General features: G+C 41.8%; 1 protein-coding gene across 6 annotated transcripts in view; it reads right to left on the bottom strand.

Annotated features, from left to right (window-relative positions):
- Positions 1 to 14,896, bottom strand: part of Slc12a8 (solute carrier family 12 member 8) — a 147,792-nt gene that overhangs the window by 12,908 nt on the left and 119,988 nt on the right. For 5 of the 6 annotated variants that reach the window (XM_034515388.2, XM_076942841.1, XM_076942842.1 and 2 more), the window contains 2 exons: positions 4,096 to 4,193; positions 751 to 868 (listed from right to left, as the gene is read on the bottom strand). The exons of the other annotated variant lie outside the window; for it this stretch is intronic. In XM_034515388.2, coding sequence (XP_034371279.1) covers positions 751 to 868; positions 4,096 to 4,193 — 216 coding nt within the window. The remainder of the gene's footprint in view (positions 1 to 750; positions 869 to 4,095; positions 4,194 to 14,896) is intronic. 6 annotated transcript variants of the gene reach the window in all.

Here is a 14,896-nt window from a genome sequence, read left to right as displayed (position 1 = left end):
TGTAGCTCAGGCTGGCCTGGAACCTGCTGTCTTTCTATTTTTGTTGTCCATAACCTCAAGTCATGTCTTTGTTTTATTTTTATCAATAAATATTATTATATTTATTTTTACTCTTTTCTGCCTTTGATATGCTTTAAATTTTAAATTACATTTACTTATTTTATTTATTACATGTACACACACATACACACTTGCACACACACACACACACACACACACACACACTTACTACAGTACCTGTGTGGAGGTCAAAGGATAATAAAGTTTCATCTTTCTACCATGTAAGTCATGAGGATCAAACTCAGGTTTTCAGGCTTCTCAGCAAACCCCTTTACCCACTAGGCCATCTCTCCAAGTCTTTGGTTTTTCTTTTCTTATTCATTTATTTTTAAAATCTCTGTTGACTTATTAGGTATAACTCTTCACTATATTATTTAGTAGTTGCATCTGGATTTATATTATACAACTTAAACTTAACCCACCCATCTTCAAATGACACGATAGCATTCACTCATAGCACTGAAAGTGGATGATATTATGATACACTGGTATACTTTATTTCAATGTATTTTATCCTTCTTGGTTCTTTTGCTACTGATGCCAATCCATTTTAGTTCTATAGGTCTTATAAATATCAACTAATTGCTAGTGTATTTATTTATAAATTGTGTCTATGTCATATTTCAAAGTTCTTCTGTGAAAGCTAGAAAAAAATAATGGAAATGGTAGCACAATGACTTAGCCACTTACCGAGGTAAAGGCCTGGACTGGTCTGACCAATGTAGAAATACACAAGGGCAGCAACACCCATGCTAGCTAGGGTATAGAGCCACTGGATCACAAACATGATGAGCAGTGATGCAAGAGCCTATAGACATGGATAGAAGAGTAAGTCACCTAACAGTGGTGATAAAAACAGAAGGCTAGAACCTCAGGAGACAGTGGTCTCTTATCGGCTTCTGGGCTCTGTAATAGTCTGAATAATTGAGCTTACTTATAATACAATCTTACTGTGGTAGTGTACTGGTTGGGTTGTTTGTTGTCAACTTGTACTAGGGCCATCTGGGGATAGAGAACCCAAGTGAGCAAATTCCCCCATCCAATTGGCCCCTTGGCATTTTTTAAAAGATTATTGTTGATTGGTGTGGAAGTACCCATCACTGGGCTGGTGCTTCTGGGTTGTATAAGAAAGCAAGCTGGGCAAGCCATGGGGAGGAAACTAGTAAACAGCACCCCTCTAGGTCCTTTACACCAATTACTGTATCCAGGTTCTTGCCTTGAGTTTCTGCCCTGACTTCTTTTCGTGGTGGACTATAAGCTGTAAGATGAAATAAAGCCTTCCTCCCCAAATTGCATTTGGTCATAGTGTTTACTGCAGCCAAAGAAAGCAAACTAAGGTGGCTTGTATTGGATGTTAACTTGACAGGATCTGGAATTGCCCAAGAACCAAGCCTGTAGGCATGTCTGTGAGGAATTTATTTAGATTAGGGTAGCCCTTGGGCATGACTGAGAGATTATTTTGATTAGGTTTACTGAGGTGTTAAGATCCAGTGTGTAAAGGAAGGTGACACCATCATTGGGCTTGAGTCCTAGACTGCATAAAAAGGAAGCCAGTTGAGCACAGATCTTCTGCTTTCAGATTATAGATACAATGTGACTGCCTACTTCAAGCTCTTGCTGCAAGGATTCCCTGTCATGATGGAGTCTACCCTCAATGAGCCCAAATAAGGCTCTTTTCTCTTAAGAATAACAAGACATCTAACTATTACAGAAAATTGGTACCAGAAGTGGGGATGTTGCTGTGATGAACCTGACCACATGGTTCTTAGCATTTTAGAAGTGGTTCTACAGGTAGAATGTAGAGGTATTTGAAACTTTGTGATTGTAAAGCCTTTGAATACAGCAAGTAAATAGTAGTGGGCTGTTCTTTTAGGAGCTTGGAAGATTAGAATGCCAAAAAAAAAAAAAAATGCAGACAGTGGAGACCTAGCTTCTGATGTTTCTGAAGGCAACGAGGACTCTGTCAGAACTAGGGTAGAGGGCATTCATGTGACATTTTAATCAATACTGTGGGCTTCATTTTGCCCATGCCCTAAGGATGTAAGTGAAGTTAAATTTAAAGATGATAAATTAATTTGTTTGGTAGAGGAATTTTAAGACAGCAAAGCACTCAGGCTATAGTATGGTGGCTTTCTGTGCATTTATTCAGGTGTACAGTGAAAAAGTACAAAAAGTTGATAATAAAGGTAGGAAAAAAGTGTGTTTGTCAAGAATAAGAGTTTGAACAGGTTGAACCACAAGCCTAAGGCACATGCTGAAAAGAGGCTATAACTATTAAAGAGAAGCATTTTGCTTTGTAATGGGATAAGAGGAAATACCTCCTCAGGACAAGACTCTACCCATCAAAGGCTCCATTTACTTGAAAGAAGAGAGAGTAAATTAAAATAAAGGCTGCCACTGAAGCAGCTTCCCCATTCTCAAAGGCACATGCCTAGAGACTTGGTTCCCCAGGATTAGCACACAAAAGCGATACAACTGTGGTTCAAGGAGGCCGGGCTGCCTCCCAAGCTGGCAGCAGAATTTGGCAGCATCATTCATGTGGTACTGGTTCCAAATGCATGAAAGATGCAAGACTGGGGGTGGGGTTGTGGTGTTGAACCACAGTTCCAGAGAGACGTTGGGACCTGTAAGTGTGTGTGCTGCAAGGTTGGAGCTTCTTTACGGAGGCCTTGCCAGGCCATAGTGTGAAACTGTGCAGAGAGGCCTAAGCTACAAGGAAGGGCCCAGGATATTGGAGATGCCAGAACCATGAGCTGTCTGCTGGGGAAAGCTATAGGCATAGAGTACAGTGGGCCTGAGAAGAAAAAAGATTAAGTTCCCACAGGCAGAGGAGCTATCTGGGTAGAGCTATCCAGGCCTTTTGGAGCCCATATGATTCCATAGCCCCACCACGGCAGACATAAAGCTGAAGGATTTGGTGTTTGCTTTGCTGGGTTTTGATCTTGCTTTCTTCTGATCATTCTTTCCTATGACCCAATTCCCTCCTTTTGTAATGAGAATACTTATTCTGTGCCATTGCATATTGGAAGTATGTAATTTGTTTCAATTTTGCAGGAGTTCAGGGTTAAGACATTGGACTTTAAACACTGTTGAAACTGTGAAAGAATACAGGGCCTTTTGAGGTGAAGTAAACACATCCTACGTTATGAAATGGTCATAAGCATGAGATGATAAAGGGGGGAAAGTTATGGCTTTGAAGTTAGTGGTTTGGTTGTTAAATTGACAAGGGGTGGAACTGTGATAGTTAGTGTCAATTGTCAATTTTACAGCCAGGATCTAGAACTGGATTTTGGAATGAAAAAGTAACTATACATTTTCTCAAGCAAGTTTGGGGGGAAATACCCTTTTAAAAGTCACCCCTTAATCAAAACCACCAAAAGCAGACACTCTGTCTTAGTTATTTTTTCCTGTTGCTTTGATAAACTATTCTGACAAAAGCAACTTAAGGAAGAAAGAGTTTATTTTGCCTCACAGAGGCTCATGGTCATAGTCCATTGTTGTGAGGAGTCACAACACTGGGAACCTGAGGCAGCCAGTTACAGTGCACCCACAGTCCAGAGCAGAGAGTGAAGAATGCTTGTACAGCTCATTTTCTCCTTTTTATCCAGTCCAGGATCCCAGCCTAAGGAATGGTGCTACCCACAGTGGGCAATTCTTCCCACCTCAGTTGATCAAGATAAACCCCACAGATATGCCAAAAAAGCCTGTCTCCCAATCCATTCTAGGAGACATCTTGACATTTGAGATTAACTATTACAGTATTTTAGTGCCCCATTCTTCACTACAATCAACAAATGATCATGAAATTAGTAACCCAGAACTTATCTGATATGATTACTTAAATAGTAGATAATTGATTAAAATGAGTGGTTCATTAAATATAAATCTTGTCATGGCAGTCTCACCTTAATTCCAATAAATCAAGCAATTTAATTATGTCGATGCTAATTGATACTTTTCCTTCCCCCAAATCACACATGCACATCTCTTCATCTGCATTCTTAGGAACATTGTGATCAAGATGAAATTACTCACCCCTACCAGGGAGACCCAGGGGTTACACATGCAAGCATAGAAAGCACTTGGTCTCCTCTGGATCTCTTGTTCCTGAAGTCTGCATTTCAGAAGGAAATCTAAACAAACGAGTTAGCCACACCCTTCATTAGTAACTTACTAATGAGCCTCCCCAGTCTACTGCACATTTGTCCGTATCTGTCTTTTGGAGGAACCCCAAGTCTGAATCTTTCCTCTCTTTCAGATAGAGGGGGTCAGAAGAGGGGAGCTGGACACCTGGTGTTTGGGTCCCGGTGTGATCACTGAAACTGATAGGCCAGGCTGGCTTTTGTCTACAACAGGATAGTTTTTGCTGCCATCTAACTTCTGGTAATTTAAGTTAGCTTAGGCTGGTCTCAGATATAGACCAGAAGCTGACAAAGGGATCTGAGCACTAATGCATACACATTCAGCTCCCTTCATCATGGGTTTCAGGGACACTGGGGCTTCTCAGAGTTGCATGTTTTATTTAGCTCTGCCTTCTCAGTTTACATGATCCCAGACACACTCAATGTAACCGTGAAAATACATATAGCTTGTTTAACAACGTGGTCTGCTCATCAAGAGCATCATGCATGGTGAGTCAAACACCTGAGGATGCTGGACTCTGCTGTGTGTTTGTGCCTTATTTTGACACTGAACTTCCATAGCTCAGGACATGTATCAACTCCTTCAACTCTCTACTTTGCAGTATCAAATTCCTTCTTCAGCCAAAGCACTTTGAATGCATCAGCTCCTCTCTCAGACCTTCTTCATCCATGTCCTGGTCCTATCTCATTCACCTGTTTTCTCCTTTCCTTGAGCTGCTTCTGATGGGTAGAATGTCTCTGGAATCCTGCTGAGATTCACTTCTCAGAGATCACTTATCCCCTGCTTGCCTGTCATCCACCCTTCAGGTCATAGATGATATCACTGCCTCACAAAAGGTCATCCCTATCACACAAACCTAAATCCTCACACTGGTCATGTTTCCTTTGTCCCATCTCCCTTCCCCCCCCCCCCCCCCCAGAATTTACTATCACATGCATCTGCATTTGTATATACTTATTTATACGTTTCTATGCCCCCTGGTGTACATGCATCTTCAGGATCCTTATTGATCTTGAGGCTCGGGCTTATAGCTGGCAATCATATGAATCTCAGTGCAAGTCTGCTCTTTTTCTCTGGGCCCTGTGCCTTTTAGAACTAGTCCCTCTGTATAGCTGTTCTAGTAGAATCTGTAATCTCAGCGCTCAAGAAGCTAAGGCACAAGGATCACAAATTCTAGGCCAGCCTAGGCTACCCAAAGACACTATGTCTTAAAATAAAAACCCAAACCAAACTAAATGGAAGCAGAGGTAGCCCCTCTGAAGCATAACAGATTAATCACATTACTTTAAACCCAGACTAGTGTGGTTGAACATGGAAGGTCCCTACAAGCTCATGAACTGGGGGCTTACTTGCCTGCTGATGTATTTTTCAGGGAAAGCAATTGGATCATGAGAGTCATGATGTCATAAGTGGATTAACCATTGATGGTTTCATAACTTGAAAACATTATTAGGAGAGAACCATTAGAATGGAGCTTTGGTTGGAGGAAGGAGGTAACTCAGGTGGAGGGTGTGCCTCTGAGAGTGTATGTTGTTCCCTGTCATTTCTTGTCTTTCTCTCACTGTTTACTATCTTTATAAGGTGAATAGCCTGATCTACATGCGCCTAACCCAGTGATGTCTGCAACCCTGCGGGTCTGGAAGGAGCACATCCAACAATGATAACGAAAACCACTTTAGTGATGACACTAAAAGATAAAGCAACTGACTCTTCTCTTTAACTCACTTCCCCTGGGGATTTGTTAACAGCAATAGAAAGTCTAACACTTTGCCCTTTACCGCCTTCCTGGTTATCTATCGCTTGTCCTTCTCTGAGTAAAGATGTCAGCTTGTAACTTGCTGTCTTCCTCTGTCAGCACTCCACCATTGGTTGTGGTAACTTTTATATAAATAACACACTCAGCATCCGCTTCTTGGTTCCTTGAAAGCTTCACTCCTGCAATCTTTTCTTCCACTCACTTCAATTTTTTCTAACTTAGTCACACTTGAGGGTTGAGTTTTTGTCTTTTACTGTCTATTGTAATGCTAAGTATGGGTCCCAAGACCTGGAGTCTGCATGTAGCCCCTGGGACCCTGCCCTCAAGTTAATTCTGATTGGTAAATAAAGATGCTAACAGCCAATAGCTGGGCAGAAGAGACATAGGTGGGGTTGAGCATTTCTTCCCCCCCCCTCCTTGCTGAAGAGAGCAAGGAAGGAGCTGGAAGGAGCTAGAAGGAACAGGAAGAAGCTACCATGGAAGAAGAAGAATGTGCAGGAGGGAGGAGAGCAGCCATGGGATAAGGGCCAAGAGAACATGGGATAAGTGGCCCAGAGGGCTGCCCAGCTGGGTTAAGAGCTGCCCAAATGGAACACAGTAAATAGTAAGTGACAACTTGGGGTTATCAAAAGTAGATTCTAACAGCATGGAAGGTAGGCAGATGCCTAGCTATTGTGCTGCCTGAGGCATATTAAAAACGTGAAGGCTGTGTGTGTGTGTGTCTTTCATCTGAGAGCACACATGGTCTAAGGAGGATAAGAAGCCCCAGGATGGGATATTAAATACTGTTTACTACACTTGAAGGTTGTCATCACAGGTAACCTAACACAACAATATATGCATATGTATATATATACATATACAAATACATATACATGTTCATATATTCAAATCTCTTCTTGTTGCCTGTGGATCAACATGAAGAACTCTTGACTCCTCTAGCACCATGTCTTTCCTGGATGTTGCCATGCTTCCTGCTATTATGATAATGGACTGAACCTCTGAACCTGTAAGGCAGCCTCAATTAACTGTTGTTCTTTATAAGAGTTGCCTTGGTCACGGTGTCTGCTCACAACAGTAAAACCCTAACTAAGACAGTATTTCCAGCCCGTTATTTTTTCAATATTTTTCAATCTACTCTTCATTTTTGAGACAAGGTAGCCAGGGTGCCCTCAAACTTGCAATCCTCCTGCCTCGGCTTCCATGTGCCAAGATTAGAGACATGTATCATCATACCTGGCTTCACTAATCCACTCTGGAGATACCTGATGCCACTAAGTACCTTTACCAAGCTTGCCAATGATCTGAATCTAATTCAAGCCCCACTCATCCCGTTTGACTACATTAGATCTCCTCGAAATGTCTTCATCTCCAGCGTACCCCACCTTCCTGTTTTCCTCTTCATCCTTTTGTGATCTCCTTTGTTCTTTCCTCTTCTCCTTCAAAACTACTGGAGCACCTCCATGTCCAGTCCTCAGCACCCTTCTTTTTCCCTATGCACCTACTTCTAAGAGCGTTCATCTCATCCAGTGTTTTATATGCTATATATAGCCATATGCTAAGAACTCTAAGTTTGGGTCATCTTTGAACTTAAGTTTCAATATCTAATTTCCTTGCCAACACTTCCCCTGGGTAGCTAAGCACCTCAAACTTAACATGGCTAAAACCAAAATCTATTCTTCCCAAATCTTCTTTGAAGACTGAGTGGATGATATGTTTTCTATAAGCAGCTACTATTCCTGCTGACTTCTGTCTCACTTCTACCTCTGTTCCATCTGTACATCCAGTTAATCCTGAAGATGGTCACTCCCTGCTACCTCTGTGGCTCCCTTTCTTGTCTAAGACCATTTCATCTTTCATCTGCTTCCTGCAGTGAGTCCTGTGGTAGATATCATAACTACTGTATCGCTAAGGGGTTCTTGCAGTTATGTGGCCATATGACTAAGATCTCACCAATCGAGAGCAAACATGGAGAGTGTCACTTCTGAGCCAATGACTTTGGGAGTCTGTGTGTCTTTTCTGTTTTTTCTTTGTGTGAGATCTGAATGTGTAGCTCAGTTGTGACATTGGCATGGCAAGGTCCAAAGGGACTGTGTGTCTTCAGATCTTTGAAGGCGTTTGGTCCCCTGAAGAAAACCTCCCACAGACTTGGAATACCCTTCATAGATTATTAATTCAAATAAGAAATAACCTTCTGTTGTGGGCAAACCACTGTTTTTATTTCATTAGAGCAGTTAAGCCTATTTACCTCCCAACAAGATCTTTTCTGATGAATGTGTGTGAAACGTCACATCTTCCCTGACAGGGATGATTAGTGTTCATTATCAACTTGACAGAATCTAGACTCTCTAGTACACAAGCCTCTAGACATGCCTGTCAGGGATTATCAAGGTTAGGTTAGTTGACATAGGAAGAACCACCCTAAAAGTGGATGGCGACATTCTTTGAGCTTCAATACCAGACAACATGAAAATGCAAAAGCTGAGAACCATCACCCACCAGTCTCTGCTTCCTGACTCTGGATGGATGTGACTAGCTGCCTCTTCAAGCTCCTGCCCCATGGTGGACTCTGCCCTTGAACTGTAGGCCAGAACAAACCCTTTTTCCCCTAAGTTGTTCTTCTGAGGTCTTCTTTCCTCAGCAATTTGTAAAGTATCTGATATAGACTCCAGTCTACATCCCACTATCTGTTTTTTTTTTTTTTACTCTTTATCATATTTACCACTTATAGTGCAATGTATGTTTACTAATCATGCATCCCCACCCCCAGGAATGAAAGCTCCATGACACCAAAACTCTTCCTGAATCTTCCAGGCGTGTTCTTGTAGCACCGAACATGCTCCATGGAATGCAGATACTCTATACATGTGGTTGAACAAATGAGCCATTCACTCCCCAAAGACATCTTCATAGTCTCAAAATCCATTTGATTTCATCATGTGCTTGCAAGTTACGACACTCAAAGTACTGCACATCCATATTTGAATGGTAAATAGCCCTTTTTAAACCTCTAGGCATTTAAGAGTGTGTGAGTAAAAAACAGTTAATAAGTCTCCTAACAAAGATTTAAACAAAATCTGTCAAGATTTGCCACTGGTTTGAAGGGATGATGGTTCTACTATCTTTTTTCTTTTGAGATAGACTCTAGCTGTGAAGGCCAGGCTGGCCTGGAACTCAGAATCCTCTTGCCTATTCCCCCTGAGATTCGGGTATGAACCACCATGCCTGGCAGAATTACTGTAGAAGAAATTCTGTTATGAGTGCTGTGACTTACGATGTGTAATTTTAACATGTTGTTGCATGAGTCATTCTTTTCAATCACAGGCTTAATGGAATACAGCTGACTTTTTGGTTTAGAGGGAACACTATTGGCCAAGGATGTATCTTTCTGCCTCTCTGAGATTTCTCAGATGTTAGGCTCTGTCTTTCCCAACACTTGATCTTGTACAACTTCAATTACACAATTAGTGCCTGACTCTGGATGGTGCAACTTAGATTTAGCTACTTGTCCAAGGTGCAGGAGGGATATGCATTCAGGAGAAACTGCACTTTGTTTTGGGTCCTTTTGATCATCACCACTCTTTTCATAATACAGTACCCCAGAGTATTCATACAGCCCCATGATCATAAAGGGAAGCAACAGACATTTAACAGGCCTGCAGTGCTAAGGCAGTGTTCAGTAAGTTTGGGTGGGTTCCATGTATTTTTTACCACTTCAGCTGGCTAAGGGATTATCAGGATACTCTATAACAAGCCCAAAAGAAGCACCTGTATTGTTTCTAAAGGAAGTCTGTGTAGATGTATATGTTGGGGGAGGGTTCCAAATGCATGAGCAGGAGGAGAGTTCCCTGTGGCAGCAAGAGGAAGACAGTTATGCTTTATCAAGCCTACAGTTGGAAAGCAAGAAGTGAGCAAAGTTGTGCATTGTTCAGATAAATAATAGCAAATCAATAAACAGTGCACATTATTGACGTAAAATCTAGTGGCATGTCTAAAATCTTTTATGCTCATGAAATTCACACACACACACACACACACAAATATTCTAAGCATGGGGAAACCAACACAATTGTGTCCACTTTTTAAGTTAGAAATTTAAGAACTTTTCTAGAAATTACTTAAAATCTCTACTAAACTATCTGAACATTCATTCCTTTTTTTCCTTCCATCCTCCTTCTTTTTGTGATGCTGGAGATCAAATCCAGGGCCTTGTTAGGACAAGCAAGCATTCTACTACCAAGAATACACCTCCACACCCCACCCCCATATCTTTATTGGAATATATAAACAGAATCTGGATAGAGAAGAGACAGACGTGGCCCATAGGAAAATGGCAATTTATGAAGGTAAAAAGGGAAACCTTGTGTTAGGATGACATGTTTAATTTTAATTGGTCATGCTAATCAGGTGGGACAAAGGGGGCTTCTGATTGCTGGACTTCAATACTTAGATAACTGGACCTTGGTAGCCTCAGGAAGAGGAAGTGGCCAAATAAGAAAATGGACCTTGGTGGCTGGCTGTAGGAATGTGATCTAATGGTTTTAAGCAAACGGATAGGGAGGAGGAGCAAGGCCTGCCAGAGCTGTTTGCCATGCTCAGGCTAGCTGGAGTCCCTTCACTAAGCGGCATTTAGAAACCAAAGATTTACATTGTACAGAATTGTTTAAAATCCACATGATATTCCAATCATATTGATATTACAATTTGCTTAACCACTTTCCAAATACTGAACATTTCTTTCTAATTTGTCATCAGTACAAGCAATGTCACCATAACAATGGAGGAACACAGTTTTTGGTTTGCTGTTTGGGTTGGGTCATTTTCCTGATACACAATTCCCCAAACAGATTCTCTAAATCAGGTCAGTTATACAATTTTCTAATTCTTGTTAAATCTTCAAAGGTTGCTCTCCATGATCAGAGAATCAGAGGGACTTTCAGCTATGGTAAGAGGAAGAGACCATGAATCTTCCTCCCCAAAGTAAGTGTAAAATTGTGTGTGTGTGTGTGTGTGAGAGAGAGAGAGAGAGAGAGAGAAACAACTACCTCAGGGCTTCAGAAACTTACCAAATAGGGAAAGTAATTGAAAAGCATTTATTTTTCAAAAGCTGCTGAAGCATAGGGCCCAGAAGCATAGCAGGAATGTAGTCTCATATTCTCAGGAGACCAAGGCAGGAGGATTACAAGATCAAAGGCAACATGAGCAATTTAGTGAGACCCTGTCTTAAAATGAAAGGTAAAAGCAGGGCTGGAGAGATGGCTCAGCGGTTAAAAGCACTGACTGCTCTTCCAGAGGTCCTGAGTTTAGTTCCCAGCAACCACATGGTGGCTCACAACCATCTGTAATGGGATCCGATGCCCTCTTCTGGTGTCAGTGTACTCACATAGGTGACATAAAGGTAAAAGTAATGCTGAGGTTGTTGTTCAGTGGCAGAATGCTCGGTTGGCATACACAGGGCCCTGAGTTCAATCCCAAGTACAAAAAAAAAAAAAAAAAAAAAAAAAAAAAACCCAGAAAACTTCAGATATGATCAAGACATAGTATGTGCACATATGAAATTATCAAAGAGTACATTTAAAGGCAAACAAAAACAATTGCTGGAGCTTAGGGTGAGGACAGTGATCCTGTGACCTTCCTGCCAGCTGCAAGCTTGCAGAGCGGACAAAGGACATGGATGAGGGAGAAAAGCTAGCTTTGCAATATGGTGAGCAGAATAGGGATGAATGGAGCAATCTGTTACTTCTTCACTTCACTAGTGTGTGGATGTAGCCTTGGCCAGGCTGAACAGTAGCCTAGAAATTCATTGGTAGAGCCTGGGAACGAAAGACACTACAGGCAACTCAGGAAGTCCTGAGTGATTAGAAAAATGTAAAGGCCAAGGGAGACTGGAGACCTGTCCCAAACTGACTATGTTTCTCAATGACCCCATAAGTCCATCTGCAGACAGCCAAAGTCTATGACCTTGTAGACACAGGGGCTATCTTCTGGGGGTGGGGACAGGCTTCAAAAGGCAAAAATTAAGACTAAAATATAAAGCCAACTAAAGATATCAGACACACACACTGCAGGGGAGACTCATCCCACAGTTCAATTCCAGATATTTTACTCAGACAAACAAAAACATAAAAGATACATATAACATACAAAAAACTTGTAAGAGTTTATCAGAACTGAGAACTTCTACAAAATGTCATATACATTGTCTGGTTTTCAGAGATTATAAGACATGCAAAGAAACAAAAAACTATAACCCATTCTTACAGAAAACAATAATCAAGGGAAAGAAACTAGGAGTAAGTCTACATGTTAGATGTAACACAGACTTCAGAGCACTCCTTCTAAATAAATATATGCAGAGCACTAAATGGAAATAGAGCATTAGTGGCTTAGGGACCACGATGTCAATGGCCTTAAAAACAGGAGCCATCACTAGGGAAGTATAACAGAGGAGAGAGTGAGACTTCCAGCTGAGAAGACAGTGATGGGATGAAAGCTTGCTAGATGGACTTACCAGCAAACTGAGAACTGAAAACCCATGACCTCAAAGACAGATGAGCAGAACTTATACAAAGAAAGGAACAGTCCCAGTGATCTGTGGGATGATGACAGGGACCAAAGATATGGAGCAGGGAGGGACTCTAGGGAGGAACACGGTGCTGGAGACAACAATTAAAATCATGGCCCACGGGTTCTTGGATTTGATGAACTTAAACCACAAGGTCCAAGAAGTTGGGTGGCAGTGGCACATGCCTTTAATCCCAGTACTTGGGAGGCAGAGGCAGGACGATCTCTGAATCGGAGGCCAGCCTGACCTATAGAGTGAGTTCCAGAACAGCCAAGGCTATACAGAGAGACTGTCCTAAAAAGCCGCAGGCAAAAGAAAAAACAAAATCCAAGAATGGATTATCTGATATTACTTATAGTAAACTGTATCTGATCATCAGGTCTGTACCTTTTATTTAAATTATTACTGACTTAATAAACATGTTCTTGTTTGTTTAAGACAGTAAATATGTAGCCCAGGCTAGTCTGAAACTCACTATGTAGCCCAGGCTGGCTTCAAACTCCTGGAAATCTTCTTGCCTCAGCCTCCTGCTTACTAGGGTCACAGTTGTGGGCCACAACACACAGCTGTAATGACATCTAAAAAGTGGTTTAGGTTGTGTTCATTTAATTAGCACCAGAGTCTAGGTCACAACAGGCACCATGAGAAAGTAGCACACACTTTTATACTGTGCATTTTCATTTATTTTTTAAACATATGTGCATGTTTGCATGCATTTATGTGTACCACAGCATGCAAGTGCCTGAAGACGCGCTGGATCCCCTAGAACAAGAGTTGAAGGTGGTTGTGAGCTGCCACATGGGTGCTGGGAACCCAGGTCCTCTGCAAGAGCAGTAAGTGCTCTTAACCACTGAGCCATCTCTCTGGTATTTTGCATTGTGCTTTTAAAGGTAGCCAAAACCTGTGCTCAAATTCGGACTGTCTGACATCCTGAAGTGTTCAACTTCTCCAGGCTTCGGCTTTATCATCCATAAAAGACTAATAACAAATACCTGTCTCAGTCTTTAGAGATGGAATGATTCATATTAAAGACTTAACCTCTGTGAAGTCTCATAGGACACAGTCAACAGGATTGCTAATTTTAGGTCCTGGCAATATATACTTCAAAATAAAACGCTCCTGAATGGACATGAATGAATCTGGGCGCTGAATTTTTCCAATGTAAACTGTGTCTTCTGACCTCTCAGAAGAATCTGCAGTCTGACCTTCCTGTTTTTAAAAGTAATGTGCTTTAGAAGGTACGCTTTTATCAGTTGTGTTTGGCAGGGTAATTGTTCCCTTCTGTGGTGTTCTATTGTACAAACGTTTTTTATTTCTAGTTAATCAGCTCCTTTTTTGCTTTGATGATGATAGTCAGAAATATCTCTCTTGCCCAGCTGGTATAAATAAAGACTCCATGTGTATGTAAGGTATAAAATACAGCCCAAGTTATTTTTGACCCATGCTGTCAAGAATATTTGCTTCTGGTTCATACCATTTGACAACATTTGACTTATTAAAGACTACATTTGTTTAACAGTTTAACTCTTTTTTTGCCTATTTTACTGATCAGTGTTTCAAGTTTTGGGGCAACATTTGTTCAACTGCTCGTCCATTTAACTAAACCTTACCAAATGCCTGCTGCATCCCCCAGACCAGGAAGAGACATTGTGATGGATATGGAGGTGAAAAGGACCAGTGTGTGATCCAGAGAAGCATCAAGGCCATAGCAGAGGAAGAAAATGGATGTTTATCTTCCTTAAGACATGCAGATGAATGGGCCTGAACCTGACTGTGTAAGCAAACCTGATATACATGTCTGTCACCCCATAAGAGCTTAGGCGCCTCCCAAGAATCAAATGTTTTGGTTGCATATTGGAAGAATTCTCTAAGTTCTCAAAACAGTGAACATCTTTTAAAAGCCAGATGGATTTGAAATGTCAGAGTTCTCCAAATAGAGAAAGGAAGAGGAGGAAGAGGAGGAGGGAGAAGAAGAGGAGGAAGAGGTACAGGAGAAGAACGTGATGGATTTGGGGCCCTAGCTCAGGCTCAACTGCAATGCTCCGAGCTTGGGGGCTCAGGAGTATGTGGCCCAGAAGACAAAAGCAGGGCTGGAGAGCTGAGCACATGGCACAGTTCTGCACTTCTGACAGGAGGATGGGAGCCCACAGAGGCTTCTAAGCAAGAGAGAAAGGTCGTTCCGTGGGCAGAGCAAGGAGGAGGATGGGGGAGACTGGAGGAGGACACTAGGCTGGAGACTTGGCAAAAGTCCAACACTGAGATGAGAAGTGGCCAAGGCAAGGAAGGGAGGGAGACACAGGGAACAGCCAACCAAAGCCCTGGCACTAAGACTGGACAGCTGGATTGTGCTCACTTCGTTCATTAAAAATTAC

Source organism: Arvicanthis niloticus, chromosome 12 (genome assembly GCF_011762505.2).
Source record: "Arvicanthis niloticus isolate mArvNil1 chromosome 12, mArvNil1.pat.X, whole genome shotgun sequence".
In the NCBI taxonomy this organism is placed as follows: Eukaryota; Metazoa; Chordata; class Mammalia; order Rodentia; family Muridae; genus Arvicanthis; species Arvicanthis niloticus.
Note: the sequence above shows the minus strand (reverse complement) of the source record. Positions and strands in the feature narration are given on the sequence as shown.